At 51.1% G+C, this 22988-nt stretch overlaps 1 protein-coding gene across 7 annotated transcripts; it reads left to right on the top strand.

Moving 5' to 3' along the window:
• Nucleotides 1–1140: 1140 nt before the first annotated feature.
• Nucleotides 1141–20093, top strand: Patz1 (POZ/BTB and AT hook containing zinc finger 1). Of its 7 annotated transcripts, XM_057771601.1 has the most exons (6): nt 1141–1291; nt 1817–3837; nt 5201–5264; nt 11027–11198; nt 17177–17314; nt 18677–20093. In XM_057771601.1, exons 2-6 carry the CDS (start codon nt 2567–2569, stop codon nt 19093–19095), a joined length of 2064 nt encoding a protein of 687 aa, XP_057627584.1. In that variant the 5' UTR covers nt 1141–1291; nt 1817–2566; the 3' UTR covers nt 19096–20093. The 7 variants fall into 7 exon arrangements, with proteins under 7 accessions (XP_057627584.1, XP_057627586.1, XP_057627588.1 ...); XM_057771603.1 differs by lacking the exon at nt 1141–1291 and having other exon boundaries at nt 1615–3837; nt 17242–17314; nt 18677–18840; XM_057771605.1 differs by lacking the exons at nt 1141–1291; nt 17177–17314 and adding an exon at nt 6365–6456 and having other exon boundaries at nt 1615–3837; nt 18677–18811.
• The last annotated feature ends 2895 nt before the right edge of the window (nt 20094–22988 follow it).

Here is a 22988-nt window from a genome sequence, read left to right as displayed (position 1 = left end):
CTCACTTTTCCACTTTGTCTGATGTAAATGTAAACATGCACATCTAACCTGGAGAGAAGTGGATAAGGTGGACGCTGAGAAATAAGACCCTTCTTTCTGCTCCCCAGCCCTGCCTGAGAAAGAACAGGGCCCTAGAAAACACTAGATGTATGCTCTTTCTTGGAACCCTCAACAGCAAGCACTTCTGGCTCCCAGAATCTGCCTCAAAAATGCTGGGATCGACAGATTAAGGCAAAAACAGGATTTGAGCCCAAGGGAACAGATCTTTCTTTAGGGTCAGGGAGTTTTCCTCAAATCTCATCCATCATTTTCTCCAGTAAATCTGGACTGTACTGTCTGAAGAGGGTAAATTCTCCATTGAGAGATGCTGCTTTGTCCAGTGTACAGGTTAAGAAACTGGCCCATAGAAGTCAAGTAATTGGAACCAAGACACAACCAGAGAGCTCAGGTCTAGGATTTGAACTAGGGTCCTCTTACAGTGCCACAAGAAGCTTCAGAGAGCGCGTGGCTAGGCTCAAGTTAGACGCGCGGTAGTGGGAACCTCGAGCCAAGCCGAGTTTAAAGCCTGGCCCGTTCATTTGCATGTTAATACCCAGAATGCTTTTCCACGTACACCGCTTCATTTAATGGAAGCGCTCAGTTTGGAACCGTGTAAAGTTTGGAATGCGTATTTCGCTCCTCTTGCAACTGTGGGAACTTTGCGCCGGTACACGTGCCTTGCCTACAGTCTCAGGCTCTGAGCCCAATGGCTCAGCGGCGGCCCCAGCAAGGCAACCTCCGTGTCCAACCTTCATCTGGTAGCATCCTCAGGAGGGGTTAGGGACAAAGCGCTCAGGCCTGGCCGCAGGGTCCGCGGTCAGAGTGCCCGGCATTTTGTTGGGCGGCGGGCGGCAGGCATGCTTCTGGCTTGGGGAAGATCGAGGGCACTTTTCGATCCCTAGGTTCCCTACTTTCTCTCAAAACTGCTGGGACGTGCAGGAGCCGTTGGTTTTGTCCGTCTTGTCCATCGCCATCACTACGTTGCTTCCTTGAGCAGGCGACTTTACTGCTCCCTGGGGCACAAAGCCCATGGAGCGGTGGGTGGGGAAAACGACCTATCTCCCTAGTTATCCAGACACACAGGCCATTTGCCTCGGTCAGTACGAGGCGGGCAGAAGGTTCCGCCTGCGTCGGGCCGGTACCCCGCGTCCTTCTTAGGGCTGCAGAACGGGAGAAGGTCGCAGCCGACTTCTGGGGATTTCGGCCATCAAAGGAGAGCTAGGCAGGGTGCTGATGCCCGCCCGACCTGCGGGTGCGCAAGGCAGACTGGAGGGGGGGGCTCAGATCCACACGCTCTGGCCGCCCCTCCCGCACGCTCGCCTACACTCTGGGCGGGCAGCGGAGGGGCCGCTGTAGCTGGTTTGCTGGCTCGGCGCTCGGATCGTATTGGTCGGGGTCGGGGAAGGGGGGCGCTGAGGCTGCAGCCCCCGGCCCCGCGGGCGGGGTGGGGAGGCGGGGGCTCAGGCTGCGCTAGCATTGGCGGAGCTGGGGAGTGGGGAGGGGGGGGCAGGAAGCGGGGGGGGGAGCGGAGCTGCAGGGAGGGGGTGTATAAATAGGGAATGGGGGGACGTGCATCCTCCGCTGGGTGAGGGGGGGTGCTCGGCACAAAGAAAGTGGAAAGTTTGCGGCGCTAGGCGGCCCAGGCTAGGGAGCCCGGTACGCACGTGCGGGGCAGGGACCACCGAGACCCCCCACGCTGAACTCACTGCTTTTTTTTTTTCTTTCTGCAAGCTGGGGGGGTGTTGTTGGTATCGCCCCCTCCTTCTCCTCCCCCCAGGGGTGAAAGTGCAAGAGGAAGTGCAGCCGCTGCCATCTTTCCTCCGTTCCGAACGCACGGAGCCTGGGGCCGCAGCGCCGCTGCTCCGCCGCCACCCGTGCCTGGCCTGGGGAAGGGCCCACCCTGCCGCTGCCACCCACTCGCTTCGGCCGCCGCCTTCGCCGGCCTCCAAGACCCGGCCTACACCACCGCTCCCGTGCGCGCCGACCGCCGATTTCGCCTTCGCCTTTTGTTTCCTTTGCTCCGGCGCCCCCACCCCGACTCGCGCTTTGCAGGGGACGCAGCGCGCGCCCCCAGCGGGCCCGGGAAAAGCCTCGGAGCGCGCGCTTGCGCTTGCGCGGCGGACCCCTCCTCCTCCCTGCGCGCGCGCGCCTTTTGGCTGCGCGCCGGCGCCGCCTGGCGGGCGGGAGGGGAGGTGGTGGCCGCGTTTGCAGGAGGGGCGCACCTCTTCGCTGGTTTACCCCCTGGAAGGTAGACCGAGAAAAGGAGCCGGGTAGGAGGAGAGCGAGTGCGGCGCCGGGTTCGGCGGGGGGTGGGGTAGCTATGTGGGGGGCAGTGCACCGCTGGGTCTAGACGTTCTGATTCGGGCAGGGGGCGTGTGCGCTGGGCGCACCTGCGAGGACTACCCGGCACCGGGCCGCACGTGCCGGGAGTGTGATTTGTCCGCTGAGCAAGGCGTCTCGCTGCCTAGGGGAAGGGACTGGAGACCGGCGAGTGCCCGGCCCGATTAACGGGGAGCGGGCAGCAGCCATGGAGCGGGTCAACGACGCTTCCTGCGGCCCGTCGGGCTGCTACACCTACCAGGTGAGCAGACACAGTACGGAGATGCTGCACAACCTGAACCAGCAACGCAAAAACGGCGGGCGCTTTTGCGACGTGCTGCTACGGGTGGGCGATGAGAGCTTCCCGGCGCACCGCGCCGTACTGGCTGCCTGCAGCGAGTACTTCGAGTCTGTGTTCAGCGCCCAATTGGGCGACGGCGGAGCTGCAGACGGGGGTCCTGCTGATGTGGGAGGCGCGGCGGCGGCTCCGGGCGGCGGAACTGGAGGCAGCCGTGAGCTGGAGATGCACACCATCAGTTCCAAAGTGTTCGGAGACATCCTGGACTTCGCTTACACGTCCCGAATTGTAGTGCGCCTAGAGAGCTTCCCTGAGCTCATGACGGCCGCCAAGTTCCTACTGATGAGGTCGGTCATCGAGATCTGCCAGGAAGTCATCAAACAGTCCAACGTGCAGATCCTGGTGCCCCCTGCCCGGGCTGATATCATGCTCTTTCGCCCTCCTGGAACCTCTGACTTGGGCTTCCCTTTGGACATGACCAACGGGGCAGCCTTGGCAGCCAACAGTAACGGTATTGCTGGCAGCATGCAGCCCGAGGAAGAGGCTGCCAGGGCCACAGGTGCAGCTATTGCAGGCCAAGCTTCCCTGCCTGTATTACCTGGGGTAGACCGCTTGCCCATGGTGGCTGGACCCCTATCCCCCCAACTGCTGACTTCTCCATTCCCCAATGTGGCATCCAGTGCTCCTCCACTGACTGGCAAGCGAGGCCGGGGACGCCCCAGGAAGGCCAACCTGCTAGACTCCATGTTTGGGTCTCCAGGGGGCTTGAGGGAAGCAGGCATTCTTCCATGTGGTCTGTGCGGGAAAGTGTTCACTGATGCCAACCGGCTCCGGCAACATGAGGCCCAGCACGGCGTCACTAGCCTCCAGTTGGGCTATATCGATCTTCCTCCTCCAAGGCTGGGTGAGAATGGGCTACCCATCTCCGAGGATCCCGACGGCCCCAGAAAGAGGAGCCGGACCAGGAAGCAGGTGGCTTGTGAGATCTGTGGCAAGATCTTCCGAGACGTGTACCATCTCAACCGGCATAAGCTGTCCCACTCTGGGGAGAAGCCGTACTCCTGCCCGGTGTGTGGTCTGCGGTTCAAGAGAAAAGACCGCATGTCCTACCATGTGAGGTCCCATGATGGGTCAGTGGGCAAGCCGTACATCTGCCAGAGCTGTGGGAAAGGCTTCTCCAGGTGAGAATGGCCCCATCCCCCACATTCTACCGTGTACTATCTTAGTTATGCCTCTTGAGACAGTTCCTTGCCAGGACAAGGATCTGGGGATGTGGATCTTGTGGGGGTGGAGAGTCACTGGACCTTAACAGAGCATGCCATGTTTAGACGAAATGTTTTAAGAGATGGTGTGGCCATGAGCTGCATCTGTCCCTTCAGGCAAGTTCTCCGACACTCGGGCACTACTATCCTCCTCCTCCCGAGGCCTATGGGAAGGGGCCAGATTCCTCAGGCCAGGGCCATTGGGCCTCCCCATTCTTCTCCCCTGGTTCCCTTTGTGTTTCCGGCACCAGGCGTGGGGCCCCCTCTGGGGGCGGGAGGCTGGGCTCCTCCCTCGACTTTCCCCGCCTGAATGGCTGCGGAGGGAGGGCCTGAACAAGTGCGTCTAGGACTCATACTCCCGAGGCCCAGATCCTTCACCGGTTTGAGTAGGTCAGCCAGGAGCTGTAGCTTTGCCCCTCATGTGACCTAGGATCGAGAGGCATAAAGCCGGCTATCAGGGCTGTTTTGCAATTGTAATACTAGAATCTGATGCGCGCTCTGGCCTGCTGGCCCTAGAATCCTGTGAGCCCACAGGTCCTGTGTCTGTTCTCCGACAGATGAAAGGCAGAGGCCCTCTTAAACTTTTAGTGAGCCTTCTTGGGAACTGAGGACTTCCTGGGAGCAGGGGGCTGGGTTTTTTGTTTTTTCTTCTTTCTTTCCAGTTTGAGAATATTGAATAAAAGGCTGGTTTTAACTGGAATCCTGAGGACCTTGTGTGTGTCAGCTTAGGGATAGGGAATTCCCTCAGAGGGGCCCCAACTTCCAACCAGTCTTACCGGTCAGACAGCCCCTGCCCACCTGCTCTGGCGGGCATCTGGCCTGCCAGCCCAGCTGAGGACTTAAGGCTCCGTCCCTGGCCTCTGGGGACTGAATTCCATCCGGGTGGCATTCATTGGCTGCTGTGGCGGGAGAGGCTGGGGGAGGGGAATGCAGAGCTTCTAAGGGGCTTTAGTCTGGACAATGAGTTCCACACCCCCCTCCCAGAAAGGCTGGGGCAAGGCATCCCTGTGTCATTCTAAAACTGCTGCCTCAGGTCCTAGGAATCATTGAATTTCTACTGGGGGTGGGGTGGGGTTAGCTAGATCAGAGTGAAACATTTGCTTCCCCTCCCCCTTGGGGGGGGTTGAGATACTTGGAGCCAGAGCTGGGTGGTGACTTTGTCTTTGTCTTGCTGGGGTGGAGTCCTCCCTAGGAAGGGGGTGGGGAGGAGGGAGGGAGACTGACCAAGTTTGGTCCATCTTTTTGATGTCTTCCTCTTCAAGTCTGTTGCTCTCTTCTCCAGGCCTGATCACTTGAACGGACACATCAAGCAGGTGCACACTTCTGAGCGACCTCACAAGTGTCAGGTAGGGAGGGGCCAGGGTGGAGTTGGGTGGAAGAATGTGTTGCTGTGCTCCGAGCCTTGGCCATGGGCAGGCTGCTGTGTCGGCCAGCTGACTGACCACTGCTTTGCACACACCTCCCACTCTGTCTCTCCAGTGTCTCCCTTTGCCCTCCTTTGTTCTAGACCCCAGCCCTCTTTGCTTCCCCCAGGGCTGAGATCCTCTTTCTTGGTTACTTGGTTCTGTTGCTTAGCTTTCCTGTCCTGGCCTTTGCAGGCTTCTGGTTGGTGGTCCACACTGCCACAAGTGTTGTCCTGGTGGGTTTGACACCTTGCTGGGCCTGGCTGCTGGTTTCCAGTAGTTTTTATGAATTGTAGGGATTTCAAAAGGGCTTCTGCTGGCCCAGCTAACAACCCTTCCCCTGGTTTGAGCTGAGTGGGAACTCAGGTTCCATCAGTGTAGAAAGCATGGCATTAGGAGATGCTGGAGGTAGGGAGAGGGTGGTCCCATCTCCAAGGCAAACAGTAGGAGCAAGGCAAGGCATTCTCTTCCAGTGTGGAATCTCATTCGGAAGGCTGGACTGGATTTTCTCCTGTCTGCTTGAATTTTCTCCTGTCTACGGGCACCTAGAAGATGAGTTTTCCTTCCTGGCCTCTAAGCATTTCTGTGTGATGAAATATACACCACTGTCTTTTTGGTTGTTTTCCCCTCTGCTATGGCAAGTGTCTTCAACTGATTTCAAGACAGTGTCGTGAGATACTTCTATAGTCTCTGACAGGGATAGCTACTTCTAACTTGTTGGCCAGCACAGGTTCCGGGAGATGAGAGGAAGGAATGGATGTGCACAGGAGGGCAGAGTTCCAAGGACTAGGGGTAAGCCTTCTTCACAGAGGCATGGCTAGGCAAACTCTCCCAAGGATGCTGACTCAAGATAGGCCTGCTGGATCTGTCTTTGCCTTGCTGCTTTCTGCCTCTCCATCTCTGACTCTATTGTCACAGAGCACATTCTGATTCCCAGGGTAGTGTGCTGAGTAGCCCCAGGCAGGACAGGAGGAGCCCAGAGGGCAATGGGGGTGTGCCCGATGGCCTGGGGGGGTAACCTGCACTCTCTGCCCTTTTTCCAGGTGTGGGTTGGGAGCAGCAGCGGCCTGCCGCCCCTGGAACCTCTTCCTAGCGACCTGCCATCATGGGACTTTGCCCAGCCTGCTTTGTGGAGGTCGTCCCATTCAGTTCCTGATACCGCCTTTTCCCTCTCTCTAAAAAAGTCCTTCCCAGCCATTGAAAACCTGAGCCCAGCACACTCCAGCAATGCTCTCTTCTGCCCAGCCCCGCCAGGATATCTGAGGCAGGGTTGGACAACCCCAGAGGGTAGCCGGGCCTTTACTCAGTGGCCTGTAGGCTAGCCTGGGTCCTTCTGGAGTGGTGGAGGGGAGTGGTGGCTGGCTGGAGACCATGCTTTTGGGAAAAGCCAGCAAGATGATTCCTGCCCACCATTCCCAGATCTTCCCAAGATGGCCTAAAGTATACCCCAGCTGAAAGCTCTCAAATAGTGATTAGCAAGGAACACCTTTCTGAATGCCCCCCTCCCCAGTCTCCGAGTTTCTTTCTGAACACTCTTGTCTCCCCTCACCCTACCTTGACAGGGGATACCCTGGGCAAGCAACCTTGTCTGGGTGACTCTGGAAGTTGGCGATTGTCAGGAGCTAAGCCCCACCTGTGTGCTTCCCTTTCCATGGCCTCACTTCTCATACTGATTGGGGATTCTGACCACCTTCCTCCCACTTGGGAGTAACTCCACCTCCCGAGAAGCCTCTGGCACAGCTTCAACAAGGGTCCATTGTGCTCTTCCTCCTCACAAGGTCCTGCTTCCATTTCTGCCTAGTGAGTTAGATGCTCATGGTTGAGGTTTTTTTTTCAGCTGCTCTGCTCAGAACTAAACTAACCAGTAGCTTTGTATTGTGATACATGGCTTTAGGGGCTGACAAAGCAGATAGACACTCCCTCCCCCAGGTCCCTTGGTGTGTCCCTTAAGCCCTGCATACTCTGCCGCGAGATCAGGAGTGAAGATAAAAGTTTTCATTCTAACATTTGAGGCTTTGTGTGTTTTGTCCTTGGTCTGTTATAACAACTGGCATTATTGTCCCTTGGTGTATGAGCCAGCTCCTGCCCTGCCTCTGCCCTTCCGCACACTCTCTCATAGACCTGACCCCGTAGCCAGAACCTTCTGAAGACTCAGCAAGGTATGTGCTGCTGGCTGTCACACTCTAGGCTTAGTTAAACCTCAGGGGCCTCCTCTGCCACAGAGAATGAAGAGGGTCGGTTACTCAGACTGATAGAAAAGCCTTTTGAAGGTAAGGGGCAGGGAGCCTCAGGCTTGAGTCTCCTTAACTGGTTCACATGCCCCAGCCATTGTCCTGGCCTGGAATTCTGCCAGAGCTAAGAGGCTGAAGTGTCTTAGCCCTCTTCCATTGCTTCTAGTGACCCCATGTCTGAGGCTGGTCAGACAAGGATGGGGGGAGGGAGTAACATTCAAGACAAAGGGGCTAAGCCAGTGGAGCTGGACTTTATGTGTTACCCTTAGATTTTTTTTTCCTGGCTTTTCAAGGTACCCCTTACGTTTTCTGACTGCTAAGGCCTCTTCGTGTTGGGGGGTCCCATCCTCCAGCTGCCCCAATCAGGACCGAAAGCTTTAGAAAATGTGGTGGGGTAGACATTAAGCATGATAGGCTCAGTGGTGAGTAGTGATGATAAGCCTGTTAACAATCGCAGACTGTGTGAGCCTTGGCTGAGCACACAGTAGGCACTTCAAGCCAGTCACACTGTGCTCTTGGTTGGCTGGCTCCCTTTCAGGGCCCTTCTGTTTACTTCCTGTCTGTAGAATGGGGAGTTCTTTCTTCTGAGTCTCAGGGTCTGGGTCTCTTCTATAAGGTCTGTCTCCCTCAGCCCCTTCTCTGCTCTCCTGAGTCATGTGACTAGCCTCTTTTGTGTTCTGTGCTGTCAGAAGTTCTGGTTGGCCCAGACTTGGACTCACACACAGAAAAGCCTGGGGACTCCAGCCACAGAGGCCAATTGAACAGGAAAGCCAACTCAAGGTGGTAGTTTCTGTTGTGCCTTCTTTATCCCAATAGGAGAGTGGAGGACAAGGTAGAGGAAGCCAGCTGCATCTTCAGTTTTAATTTTGCTTAGTTAATCCCCAAATATTTAATCCATTTGGGGATAATCTAGGGTTAGCTGTCCATTATTTTAGGTACCAAAGTACGACAGGGCAAAGCCTTTTAAAGGAAAGATGGGAAATGGTTGTCAAGAGAAACAAGGTATCTTTCATGCCTCAGGCTTACTCTCCAGAAAGAGGAAGACAATCCTTCCACCTGGTCATGTTTGAGTTCTGAGGCTTAAAATGTTCTTGGTAGAGTTGAGGTGGCACACGCCTTTGATCCCAGTATTTGAGAGTAAGGCAGGTGGATCTCTGTGTTCACAGTCAACCTGGTCCACATGGTGAGCCCATGTTTCAAAAAATGAAAACAAGCACCCACACTCTCACAGCTTTTCTGGGATCTTCAGCGGAGCTAGCTCTTGTCCCTGGATGACCACATGTGTGTCCCTCTCCCCCAGAGGTGTGTTTATGAGAGCCCTTGCTGTGGTTTTACAGGGCGCTAGGCTGGGTGGCAGAGTCTGAACAGCCCTCTCACTGTGGCCTATCAGTGGGTCATGATGACAAATAACTTGAGACTGAATAGCCAAGATGCTTTCTAGGTTGTCCAGGTGCTGGAGTTTGCCTGCACATCCTTGCCCCAAGTACACAGGGTCATTGTCAACACCTTTCTTTCCTAGAATGTACCTGTATTGCCTTCAGAAGCAGAAAGGGTATAGACTTGAGGTCAGTTCTCAACTCACAGGGCATCTGTCTGCCCAGCTATACATTGGTCAAGACAAAAAGACCTCTGTGTAGCTGAAAGATAGCTTGGAGACTGATCTGGTCAGGGTGTTTAGATTGTTCCTTTCTCTACTACTTGAGCCTTGGGCAAGTTCACTATCTAATGTTGGCTTCCTCATTTGTCAAAGAAAAACATAAAAGCAGAATGATTCTAGGGTGACCTGTTTAAGTTAGCACTGTTTACTTGTGATGACAGAGAACAGGAGCCGGCTTGTGCTGGTGCAGGTGTCTGGTGCTGAGGAGGGAAATGGTGGCAGCATCTACCTCCATGCTTTGCTATCAGCTTCATGCTTTGACTGTACAGTAAGGACATACATGTGTGTATGTGGGGATAGTGGTCAGACACTTACCTTGAGATTTCAGGTTATCAAGACCCACTTCTAACAGGAAATAAAGGCAGCTCCCTTCTGGCAAGCTGATGGGGTAGCGGATTAATAGCAGCACCCTCCACTGTGAAGGCTCCACTGTGAAGCCCTAAAGCACAGCACACACAGGGAAAAGAAATTTAAGTTCAATTTGACTTTAGCCCCTGAGGCATCTCCATGGAACTAAAATAGCTTGAAAGCCACTGGGTCTGCCTCTTTTCAAGGCTTTGTGACATTGTGTGTTCCCCAAGGCACCTTTGCATGCCCCAACAGAGGAAGGGATGTTGGGGAGAGATAACTGCTAGGAGCTAGATCCTCATTCTCAGGGTGTGGGTTCTGACCGTTACTTCACAGTTACAGAGCCAAGCTGCGAGTCGTGCTGGGTTGTACCTTTCAGTGGCTGCACATTCCTAGGGTGTGCAGGGCTAACAGCCTGCCTTGGGGGCCTGCTATATGCATGAGCCACAAAACACCAACGTCTCTATTAGTCTGAGCTCAGAGCCTGCCCCGTCACGCTGGTGTCACTCTTCTTAGCAACCCTTCTCCACCATAACATTGCACAGATGTCCTCAATGCCTGCAGCCCACTTCCTCCATTCTCACATTAGCAGAACCGACACTATCATTTTATAAGCTGCTTTTTAAATTCACATTACAAGAATATTATGAAGTGTTATCTTTGTACTTTGTCCTGCCTTTTCCATTTCCCTGTGGCCAAGACAAATGTCATATTTGAATGAAGCAAATACACTGGAGTCTTTGAATAAAGCAATAAGGGGAAACCCTGGGATAGGGAGCAGGAAGACTGGTTTATGTACTGTAACTCACTTATTGCCATTGCTCTTAAAGTCAGTGCTTTGTGGTTAAGAACGAGCAGATGTAGAGGTGCACACCTGTGATCCCGGCACTCTGCAGAAGGATGAGCAGTTCAAGGTCAGGTTCAGCTACATGGACTTATGGACTTTGAGGTTAGCCTGTGATGTATGAGACCCTGTCTCGGAAAATCAAGGGTGGGGAGAAAGAAAATGAACAAATACTTTTTTTTTTGGTTTTTCGAGACGGGGTTTCTCTGTGGTTTTGGAGCCTGTCCTGGACCTAGCTCTTGTAGACCAGGCTGGTCTCGAACTCACAGAGATCCACCTGCCTCTGCCTCCCAAGTGCTGGGATTAAAGGCGTGCGCCACCACTGTCCGGCAATGAACAAATACTTAACTCTTCACTCAGTAGAGGAGCACAGGACTTAACTGGTCATATCTTGAGCTTGTCTGTATGTGGTAAAGAACCAACAATTCCACCTCATATCCCATGAAATAGCACTGTGGCAAGGAAGGGCAGCCCCTTGGCATTGTGAGTATAGCCTTACCTGAACCACCCAGCTTTCTAAAGGGACTGATTGCACAAGGTAACAGAAACGGCTTTGCTTCCTGGTATGCTCGGCCAAGTGTGAGATGTCTGTTGTTCCTCATCCTGTTTTCCTTTCTGAACTCAGACCTGCAATGCCTCTTTTGCTACTCGAGACCGTCTGCGCTCCCATCTGGCCTGTCACGAAGACAAGGTACCCTGCCAGGTGTGTGGGAAGTACCTGCGGGCAGCTTACATGGCAGATCACCTGAAGAAGCACAGTGAGGGACCCAGCAATTTCTGCAGTATCTGTAACCGAGGTAATTTTCCCATTGTCTCCTCACTTTTGAGGATGGGCTGATCTTGTGGGGAGCCCACTCTTCCCGGATTGAGAAATGCCTTCACCCAGGCTTTGAGCACATCTCTCAGCTAGTTGTCTGAAACCTTTCCCTTTCCAAGAGGCTTGGGTGCTTAAAAGAGCCCAAGAGACTTAATAATGGGAACAGAAGGAAAGAGGTGATCCCCAAACTCGGGGTCAAATACACCTTCCCTAGTGGCAGGATAGATGAATTCACAAATACACTAAACAGAGGTTGGCTAGGGGTCATTAGCCTGAATGGGCTAGTTCACTCACTGGCAAATGAGACTCAACAGCCAGGGAAGGAGGCTGGATCTGGAGATGAGCAAGAGACAAAAACTTTCTAGCATAAATGTTTAAAAGATTCCAAACAGATTGTGGTCTTGATGAAAGAAAGGCAAAATGGAAGGTGCTCTGAGAGGACAGTGCATTGAGGCGAAGGTTGGCCTGTGTGGTGTCTAGCTGTGGCAGCAGTGTTACTTTGGATGAAGTCCGCTATGTTCCTGAGGCTCTGCTGGGTAGAGTTGGCTGTCGGAAGTGCTGGGAGTTTGTTTGCAAGCAGTGTCTGTGCTGAAGGAGGTTGGGGCGAGGCTGCTGCTGGCTTTGGCCACTTGGGTATGTTGCTTGTTGTTTCCCAGGGCCTCTTGTGTCAGTGTTTTTGTAAGTCTAGTATCTGACTTAATGGGTTGAACACTGAACTAGGAATCAGGAGACACAGGGTTCAGTTTCGGCCTTTGCTATGTAGCTTGGGGCTCTCCTTGCCTTGCTTCTTCTCTTAAAAGTGATTAAGAGCCTTCCCCTTTCCATCTCATGGGGTTGCTGTTGAGTACCCTAAGAGAAAGGAGCTGAGAATTATTGTACCTTTGGGACACCCCTCCTTATAATGTAAAAGGGTAAAATGGTTTGATGCTGCTTCCTGATAGTCTGGTTTGGACAAGGCACAGGACCCCCTGCAGGGTGCTGTCTCCCGTGAGGCACACTGCTGGGTAGATGTTTTCTTGGAGTCCTGGAACCAGGTGCCTTCCAGAGACCTCTCTGATTTGCCTTGAATGCAGCCACTAGTGGCTTCAGCGGCTTCAGTGGCTTCGTTTCCCTCGAGGTGCAAATGTTGGGGTGGTGAGGGCAGGCGTCTTAGAAAGCTGGTTTCCGCCTCGTTTCATCCTGATCTGGCTTCCAGAGAGTACCTCCAAATACCTCTAAACTTGCCGAAAAGCACCCTCAGAAGGACTTTGTCAAGTTTTCCCTATCCTGGACTGCTTTAGTCGGCAGAGCTGAATGCTGCGAAAAGGATGTTAATAAAACCGGAGGTCTAGCCCAGATGACAGGCTCAGGCAAGAACTGCACAGCAGCCCAGGTGGGGCAGCAGCGAGGTTCACCCTTCAGGACACAGTTTTCCTCAAGAGCTGCAAAGAGGACTTGAACACCAGCCACAAGCCATGTGACTAGAGTATGGCATTCACAGAGTAAAGCCAGAGCCTACCAAGACTGTGGACACAGGCTCGAGGGCAAGTCTTCAGCAGGAAGACCCGCTCCTCCAGGACCAACCTGTGCTGAGTGCTCAGAAGAGAAAACAGCTGCAGCCATTCTCAGGCGAGGAAAAGCTGGATGCCTCCTCTGGAAGACCAAACGGACAGCAACACACAGATGCCAACAAAACAAGAGGGTAGAAGAGGATGAGGGGGCTCTGTGTCATCCTTTGCCCTGTGCCACCAAGGAATCAGGCTTAAATAAATGAGTGTTCTTGGAGCTGGGCTTGTGAATTGGTGGTAGAGCACCTGCCTGGCATGTCACGGCTTTTTGTCCAGTTCCAGGCACTGCAGAATAGTCTCAGGTGAGACTGAATCAGGTGAACTCACAGGTATCTTCTAGTCCAATAATATTTTGTTACATTTTTTGGAATGTGTGCATGTGTGTGCGCGTGTATATACCATTTTTGTGCAGGAGCCCATGGAAGACATCGGATCTCCTAGAACTAGAGTTATAGGAGGTAGTGAGCCAGGATATGGGTGCTAGGAACCAAAATTGGGTGCTGTTACAGAGGATTGTTTTTAACCACTGAGCTGTCTTTCTGGCCCTACTGTGAAGCCCAGGCTGGCCTCAGCTTGTAGAATTGCTTGTGATCTTTGCATTGGAGAGACTGAGGCAAGAAGACAGCTCAAATTCCAAGCCAGCCAATGCTACACAGCGAGCTCTTGTCACAAAGGAGAAGAGGTCAGGCCTAGTGGCCTGCTCCTGTGGCACTTACAAGGCTGAGGCAGGAGTATTCTCATGAACTCAAGGATAGCCTGGGCTAAATGGCAATTACTAGGCCAGATAAGACCTTCTGCCATAAAACAGAACAAACAACAACAAAAATACACAAGAGGGGGTTGGAGAGATGACTCAGCGATTAAGAGCACTTAGCTGCCCTTCAAGAGGACCTGGCTTCGATTCCCAGCACCCACGTGGCAGTTCACAGCTGTCTGTAACTCCTGTTCAGGGGATCCAGCACTCTCTCATTCAGACATACCTGCAGGCAAAACACCAATGTACATAAAAAATAAATAATTAAACACACAAACACACAAGTGGAGGCCAGGTGTGGTGATGCACACCTTTGATCCCAGCACTTGGGTGGCAGAGGCAGGCAGATCTCTTGAGTTCAAGCCAGTCTGGTCTATAAAGTGAGTTCCAAGACAGCCAGGGTTACACAGAGAAACCCTGTCTTGAAAAACAAACAAAACACACACAAAGGAAACTTTCTCCTGTCAGATGAGCACGAGGGCAGCAAGGTGGTGCTGTGCCACTCTCCTGCACTGGCAGTCCTAATACACTGTTAGATTTGGCCCCTCCAGGGTTTGGACACAGAAAATGCAGTCCCCAATCTCTGCAGGGACACAGGTGAGAAAATACAACTGAAGAATAGTGGCCTTGTGCCATAACAAACTCTTCGTTTCTGGAGAGGGACAGACTTGCTGGCAGCAGTCATGTGTGCTCAGTGCTTCCATCATGGAGGCCCAACATCAAGCTGATTAGGTGGGTGAGCTTAGAATTTCAGCTAAATGCACTTGGCCTCAAAGATATGTTCTGCCCAGAAACTCAGTTTCTGTTTCATCCTAACACTTAACTTGCTGAGTTGCTGTGTTTAAGTTCTGGGCTGTAAGTGGCAGCTGTGGGTCTGTTCTTGCCACTTTCCAGTTAAGTTTGCTATAGGTAGTACCATCCGCAAGCAGGAGAAAGTCAAGGGAATTCAGCCACATATTCCACAGAATGATTTCTGGGAATATACAGGATGTTTTTATTGAGTATCTGCTGTATTTTCTTGGTAGATCACTCTCCCTACACAGAGTGCTTTTCTTTCCATTCACTTTGACTGTAGTAGACTTGTTCTGGCATGCCATGAGGGGCTTCACTCTACTTCAGAGGCCCCAAAGGAATGAAAAACCAAAGAAAAATTCTCTTGTGAATTGGTAGCATTGTATCATCAGAAAGTTCTGTTGTCTTATACTGGTTTCCAGGGCCACTGTGTCCTGTTGGGTGTGTGTTTGGGTTTTACAATGCTACCCGGAGGGGCAGGGCTAAAAGCCTCCTTCTCTTTTCTTTAGCCTTGCCTACCCATTCTTGGCTATAGCCGACTTCTTAGGAATGTCTGTCCTCCAGTGTCTGGCCTCAGGCCAAGCACTTCAGTACAGCCCAGACAGCTCCCCAGGCAGGCCAGACAGCTAGCACCTGGCCCAGGTCAGTCTTTGAAGTAACTGTATTAAGAAAGGAAATACTCTCCTGATCACACATTTCCCTCGAGGACCACCACCACCTGCTATCCTCAGGAGTTTTTGCTAAAGAAAGTTCCCATAAGCCAGCCCTCTGTTTCCTGGCAGCCATTCTAACACCTTCATTATCGCACAGTTGGTGATGATAATGAACCCTATTGCACAAGTCCAAAGGACTTTTTTGTTGTTTTAAAGCTCAAGGGCAGTTTTTTACTAGAATTTGAAAGAAAATTATCAGGGTATATTAGGCAGAGTTCTCTAGAGGAACAGAACTGATAGAATGGAAGTGTGTGTGTGTGTGTGTGTGTGTGTGTGTGTGTGTGTGTATAAGAAAAGGTGATTTATTAGAATGGCTTACAGGCTGTGGTCCAGCTAGTCCAACAGTGGCCGCCTACCAATGAAAGGTATTGAGAGTGTGAGCAAGCAGGTAGAGAGAACAAGCTTCCTTCTTCCATGTTTTTTATATAAGCTGCCAACAGAAGATGTGGCCCAGATTAATGGTGGATCTTCTCATCTCAGAAGAGCCAGACTAAAAGTGGGTTCACTTCAAATTATTTAATTAAAAAAATCCCTCACAAAGCCAGGCGGTGGTGGTGCAAGCCTTTAATCCCAGCACTTGGGAGGCAGAGACAGGGGATCTCTGTGAGTTCAAGGACAGTCTGATCTACAAGATTGAGTTCCAGGACAGCCAGGGCTGTTAGGCAGAGAATTCCTGTCTCGGGGAAACAAAGAACCCTGGCAGGTATATGTAGCTGCTTGAGTTTTAGTTAATTCCAGATGTAGTCAAGCTGACAACCAAGAACAGCCATCACACAGGTGGACGAGTAGCTGCTGGGACAACAGGAGAAAAAGTCTGTCTTGCCTTTTAAATTAAGAATGTGACATGCATGAAAATTACTAAGTCTCTTATTTACTAATCAGTAAAATGAGTATAAAATAGTAATTTACAACAGGTAGAGCATTTGGGGAACTTTGTAGACTACTTCTTGCAGCATGCTGGGCCCTCGCACACTATCAGCATTTAAAAGTGAACCTTTGGCAGGGCAGTGATGACACACGCCTTTGATCCCAGCACTCGCCTTTGATCCCAGCACTGGAGAGGCAGGAGCAGATGGATCTGAGTTCAAGGCTATCCTGGTCTACAGAGCAAGTTCCAGGACAGCCAAGGCTACACAGAGAAACCCTGTCTCAAAAAACCAAAAATATAAATAAATGTAATAAAACAAACTTAAACAGAAGCTGAAATACCTAAATGTGCTGGCCAGATCTGGAGTGGATTAAAGGAATAAAATGAGGGCACTGACCTAAGTGAGCATTATAGTAAAAAGCTTTGGCTCCTGCTAATGGTCCTTTCTGATCCTTGACTATGGTGGGATTTGATAGCACACTTCCTCCCTGTGAAACTCAAGTCAGTCATTTTATTGGCCTGCCTGATTCTGTGGCTGTCGTCCTTGCAAGGCCTTGTGACATTTGTGGAAACTGGCTCAAGACCTGTTCTTCTAGCCTGAGATATTCGTACCTTAAACTGACTGGCACACGAGGAGTAAAGTGGAGCAGCTCTGCGATGCCTGGAGATCATCTTGCGAGAACCTGACAGATGTTCCTAAACCAAACCCAGAAGACCACCATGGACAAGGGATGACCACGAAGCCACTTTTGTGTAACTCCCTGTCTCTGTTCTTCAGAAGGTGGAATCGGTTCTTAAATTATTGTTCTGAAGGTGGAAAAATTAAAATAGAGCATGCTCCAACATGCTCTATCCCCTGGAAGCTTCCTTGGGGACTTCATTTTGTCTCCATCGGGTTTCGCTGTAAGTGATAAATAGCAGGCTTCTGCTGGCTGGAACCCCATATGCTTATCTGACCACATTTCTAGCCATGGTCTCTGCAGCTGACATGGGCCTGTGCAACGTCACTCAAATCACCTGGTACCGAGGCACCAAGTGAGCCAAGCTGGCTGGCCTGGGCCCTTCAATGTAGCCTTTCCAGAGAAGCTGACTCATGGACAGTGGCACTCTCCATCCTGACCTCATGGCCTGACGTGATTGCAGATGTTTCTGAGCCAAGGAGAGGACCCCTTCCAGGTGCAGCTGACCAGGGAATGCTAGCCAGAGCTGCCAAAGAAAAGGCATGGGGAGCAGAGAGATATCTCTTGCTGGCTGTGGGATCTCATCTCCTTTTGTCTTGTTTAGGTTTCTCCTCTGCCTCCTACTTAAAGGTCCATGTTAAAACCCACCACGGTGTTCCCCTTCCCCAGGTCTCCAGGCACCAGGAACCCATCCTGAATGGGGGAGCAGCGTTCCACTGCGCCAGGACCTATGGCAACAAAGGCAAGCGACCCCTTGCTCTGCACTTTGCTTCTCTGCGCAGACTGTGTTGTGGGGGCGCTGGGCCGGGTGGTGGGGAGGCAAGAATCGCAGTGCTCTCCAGGACAAAGTTATCATGGGCATCTCACTCCCAAGTGAGTGAGGCTTTAGGGTACTGCTGATCCAGCCTGCCTCCTCTTCCCCAGCCTTCCTTCCTCTTGGGTAGCCCCTATTGTCTGGAGCCCTTTAGGGTTGCCCTAGGGACGGAAGAGGAGCACTGCATGATGAATTACTCTGGGTCTACCCACTGCCTGTTGCCCTGTAGGATGGTATGGACCTGTGGCTGAACGCTTTCTCCTCGGTTGTTACTATGGGTGGGTGGGAGCCAGTGGCTGGTTTCTTCCATGGTATTGGTGGTTTGTTGCCACAAGTGGCCCTTTCCAAGGAGCCTCTGGCTGCATTTGTGAGATGCATGGCAGTAAATGAGCTACCTGATTGCCTCTGATTTGGAGTTGGTTTGTTTGACAAGAGTTTCCAGGCTCACCGTTAACTTGTTGGTTCATGTTGTTTGGTGTCACGCTGTTAGTGCCTTTTCGCCAGGGGCATGGCAGATGGTAGAGATGGCATGCTCCATGCTCCCATCACAGACCTCCCATCCTGGCATGGCTCTCTGGACCCAGGCAGGAAGCTGTTATTTGGCAGTAGACCCCAGTGTGGGCCAGGCAAGGTAGGACAGTAAGGGACATTTCTTGGTGTGGATGGGGCTACCCAGCTGACAGAGTTGCTCAGAGTTGCTGTTCTTCTGTGTACTTTGGCTGTATGGTCCTGGAAGGGTCTCTGCAGAAGTGGAAAGGTTGTAAAAGCCTCGTGTAAGGTTTGGTGCTATCTGAGCCATCAGGAAGATCTAGCTGAGTAGAGGATCTCATGGTTCCAGTTTTGCCTGCTTTGTGAAGATAGCCACTGGCCTAGTGCAGCGGACAGGCCACTGATGCATCTGCTCATCGTAATCAGAATAGTTTTACTCCAGAGGCACCTCTGGAAGCACCTAGGAATTGGGCGTCTCTGGGTTGTTCTGGGCAGAGGTAGGAGGGATCCCCCTCCTAGCCTTCCTTCCTTTAAGCAGGCTGAGATGATGGTGAACTCTACACACACATCTGCATGAAGAGTTTAAAGTGAAGGGAGGCTGGTGGCCCCAGGCACTGTCATCTTACTCCTATAGGCATTCTAGACTCCTAGACAGACCAGCCAAACCTCCGTGGGTTCTGCCAGGTTAGTTAATGGCCAACTATCCCTCCAGAGCCTGTGAGCTGGCCTTTCATGGTCCCTCCAGGAGGGGACAGATCCAGTGCCTGACCTCATCTCTTCCCTGTTTTGTTTTTTTCATAGAAGGCCAGAAATGCTCACATCAGGATCTGATTGAGAGCTCTGATTCCTATGGTGACCTCTCAGACGCCAGTGACCTGAAGACGCCAGAGAAACAGAGTGCCAACGGCTCTTTCTCCTGTGACATGGCAGTCCCTAAAAACAAAATGGACTCTGACGGGGAGAAGAAGTACCCATGCCCTGAATGTGGGAGCTTCTTCCGTTCTAAGTCCTACTTGAACAAACACATCCAGAAGGTGCATGTCCGGGCCCTTGGGGGTCCCTTGGGGGACCTAGGCCCTGCCCTTGGCTCACCTTTCTCTCCCCAGCAGAACATGTCTCTTCTTGAGTCCTTTGGATTTCAGATTGTCCAGTCAGCGTTTGCGTCATCTCTAGTGGATCCTGAAGTGGACCAGCAGCCCATGGGGCCTGAAGGGAAGTGAGACATGCTGTGTCCCCACAGAACAGCCTCTGGGGACTGCCAAGAAATGCTGCAAATGTGGAGGGAAGTGATGTCTTTGGGTTCTGGAGCTGAGAGATTTTTATTCATTTTTAACCTCATCCCTGTCCCTACCCTACTCCCCTCCCTGTCCATCACCCATTTCTCCTGATGGCCTTAGAAACAAACAGACTCTCATCCAATACTCTCTGCAGAAATATTTGAGAGACCCGGTATGGGACAAGGGCAGAAAACACTACATAGGCCTTTCCGGCAGCACCGGTCCTGGTTCTTCTAGTTCTGAGTGAGAGCTTCTGGTACTCAGCTCTTGGTGATCTTGGTGCCCCCTCCCCCCAACTTCTTTCATTCCTCATCCCCCTTCCTATGTCCTCAAAAGGAAATTACAGTTGGGTCTCTGCCCTCTCATGGCCAACTATTTTTAAGAAAGCCAGAAACCTACAGCATCCATGGACCATAGTATGAGTGTCCTCTGAGATCCCTTTGAGGTTGGCCCTGGTCTTCCTGAGCTACTGGAAGCTAACATTTCACTGCCAGGACAAGCTTATCTACTGAGGACACCTCTACCCCAAATTCCAGTTTCTTACTTGATTTTAGCCATTCAACTTGCTGTTGGGTTTTGATCTCTAATTCTTATTCTTGTTATTTTTAGCACCAGTTGTAGTGAGTTGCTACTGAAAGCTACCCCAGGTGACACAGAGCTCTTTGTAAACCGCAGTCACACTTTAGGGTTAGTATTAAACTTTGTTTAGATGTACCATAATAAACTTGGCTAGTTGTTTGAAGTCTATGGGAGAAATAGTTTTATGCAAAATTTTAAAAAAAATTCCAGTCTGATCAGGAAGCGATTTCAATGGTGTTGGGGGCCAGGAAAGTGGAAGAGCCTCAGGTAGAGACATTGTGTACCTTGGTTGTGTTACACTTGAGCAAGCCCAGGTTGACCTTGTGATGTGAATTGATCTGATCAGACTATATTAAAAACATTAGTATGATACTCTGCTTGCTCCCCTGAGTCCAGTTTTTCAACTGTGTCTTTGGGACCTGGACATCAGCAGTCTATACCCCTTGTCAGGGAGGTAAATGATTCTCCATTGCACCAGTTCCCTGTGCCTCATGGGTAGATGTTCCCACCAAAAGACAGGTTTCCAGGCCTCATTTACTCATTCAGTCCTTGTTTGCACTGCTGTGTACCAGGTATGTTTTTAAGCTCTTTAATAACAAAACAGCCCTTGGCCTGACTACGAGATTTAAGTATGGCTTTCAAGCAATGAGGAGTACAAGAGGAAAATGGCAAAAGGTGATGATGGGTTGGTGACAGCTAGTAGGTAGGGTAGCCCCCTCAAAGCAATGACCTGCTACAACTGGGCAGATACGGCAGGGAGAAAAACATGACCAGGAGGTTTGCCCTCACATGTTGTAGCTAGTTTTGTTGTTCATTAGCTGTGAATGTATGAAGAGAAGATAGTCTTAGTTCTGTGTATGTATATGCTTATGTATATGCACATGTGGAGGCCAGAGGACAGTCTCCAGTGCTGTTCTAGAGGAGCCATCCACCTTGTTTTTTAAGGCGCTCTCTCACTGACCTGGAATTCGCCAAGTGGGCTAGCCTGCAGGCCCCTGGAAGTTCTGGGATTACAAGTGCACAGCACTGACATGGGCTCAAGGGCTCAAACTCAGGTCCTTATGTTTGCAAGACAAGCATTTTACCGACTGAGCCCCTAAAAGGAGAATTAACGGAAACAAAAACCAATCACAAGAGGGACTGGGAGGCTTACAATACTGCAGGGATCTTGAGAAATCCCGAAATGAATAGAAAGTCTTTGATCTCCAAACAAGAAGAAACAAGTAGTGACAGAGAAGATAAACAGTAAGAGGGACAAAGCACAAAACTGCATAATTCCACGTTAATAGTAATCACACTGCTATTCTGATTTAAAGGTAAATTTTTCTGGCTAGATTTTTAAAGTAAGTCATCCATTTACATGAACTCTTGGGTAACTTGCTACACTTTGTGGACTGCAGAATCGAGGGTTGGCCATTTGATGCGAGTTAGCAAAGAAAGGCTGACCTAGCACGCTGGAATTTTGCAGACATGTGGCTTTGTGACTATTACAGAATTTGCAACCCAATTATTCTTTTTTTTTTTTAAATATATATATATATTTTTTAATATTTATTTATTATGTATACAATATTCTGTGTGTATGTCTGCAGTCCAGAAGAGGGCACCAGACCTCATTACAGATGGCTGTGAGCCACCATGTGGTTGCCGGGAATTGAACTCAGGACCTTTGGAAGAGCAGGTGATGCTCTTAACCACTGAGCCATCTCTCCAGCCCAACCCAATTATTCTTATGTTAAAGTATAGACCTGGCCTTGAGCCAAGACTTAAATGTGTTTGGCCTCAGTCCTTCTGTGCCCTGGACACCCTGGCCCTGCCCTGGGCAAGTGAGGACTGTAGTTATAAAGGAGTTTCTATCAGGGCCTCATGGCAGGAAGTGAACAACAAAACAAGCAGGTGCTCCTGCCTGCCCCCAACTACCTGGACCCTCCATGCCACAGACAGAAAGCTGTGTAAAAACATGAAGGATAATGGCCTTCATGCCTGTCCAGGGTAGAACTCATGCTTTTGCTCCTGAGCAAACCTTCAAGCCTCAACGTCCTCATCAGCAGACTGCCATCACAAGCTAAGGATCTACCTTCTCTTCAGCTCAGCTGTGAAAGTGGCCCTGTTACTAGTCACCCACTTCCTGCAAGTGACAAACAGGTGCAGAGGTAAGCAAGCTCTTCATACTTAGAATGACACCTCCCACTCCCACCCCACCCCACCCCACCCTGGTGACTGGGACCATACCCCAGACTTCCCTGGGCTTACTAAAGTAAAGGGTAGATCTGTCCACAGGCATACCATAGTGCTAGCTCAACTACTGCTGGAAGGTCTGGGCCATGAACAGGCGGAGACCGAGAGAGAGGCCCTGTACTCAGCTCCTATGGCAGATTAGCCTGTGAAGGTCAGGGAGATCCCATGCCACAAAGGATCCTAGTGAACATTGCTATGGACAATTTGATCCTGGATACCTAGCAAGGTGGGCTGTGGCAGTTCCAGAATACAGCTGTGAGATACTTTTTACAATTCTGGCAGCTCTCCAAGCCTTTGCCTCTTTGCTTTTAAAGTGGGCAGGACAGGAATAACTGGGAGGGCTATGGTAAAGCTTAAGAATATTACTAGGAGTTGGGTACAAGAGCCGACTCCTGTGAGAACAGGCTTCCTGATCCTTCTCTTAGCAGTCTAGAGTGCCTCCATCCCCACAAAATAACTACATCTAACTTACCTTTGGATTTCCCATGTCATCCTTGCTTCCTACTTGGTATTCCCCAAGGACAAGTCCCCACTTGTTGGTCTCTCTTTCTTTTTTTTTACTATGTCAGGCCTTTATGGCATTTTTCCTGTCATACCCTGTTCCAAATAAATGCAATCATCATTAATAATAATGACACATGAGGGGTGCCAAGCACCTGCCTGAACTGTCCATGTATGATTCATATCCACTCAGGCAGTAAAGAGCTTGCACCACATAGCAGTAGGCAATCCAGGGAGACCAGCAGTGCACCCAGTCTCCCATGGGGACTGGTCTTTCTTTACCCCAACTGCCCTGGCCAACTGGAGCTTCCACACAGACTTAGAGCCCCAAGTTACCCCTAGCCTGTCCTCTTAGCTCTGCCCACAGCATGTCCCATCCCATCTTAATCTGCTTGTCTGCATCTTCCACTTTCCACAGCCTTCTTTAACTCTTGCTGCTCTCCTAAGCACTGTCCCTTCTCAGGTAACCATCACTATGCCATGGTTCATGATTATCCCATGAACAGCCAACCTAGTTC

The sequence above is a fragment of the Chionomys nivalis genome, chromosome 6 (genome assembly GCF_950005125.1).
Source record: "Chionomys nivalis chromosome 6, mChiNiv1.1, whole genome shotgun sequence".
Lineage (NCBI taxonomy): Eukaryota > Metazoa > Chordata > Mammalia > Rodentia > Cricetidae > Chionomys > Chionomys nivalis.
This window is presented reverse-complemented; position numbering and strand designations above follow the sequence as displayed.

Excerpts from the sequence above, each read along its gene's own strand:
- Patz1 (XM_057771601.1), top strand. The coding sequence starts at position 2,567 with ATGGAGCGGGTCAACGACGCTTCCTGCGGCCCGTCGGGCTGCTACACC. Across the intron at positions 3,838-5,200 it reads TGTGGGAAAGGCTTCTCCAG|GCCTGATCACTTGAACGGAC; the intron begins GTGAGAATGGCC and ends TCTCTTCTCCAG. Across the intron at positions 11,199-17,176 it reads CTGCAGTATCTGTAACCGAG|GTTTCTCCTCTGCCTCCTAC; the intron begins GTAATTTTCCCA and ends TGTCTTGTTTAG.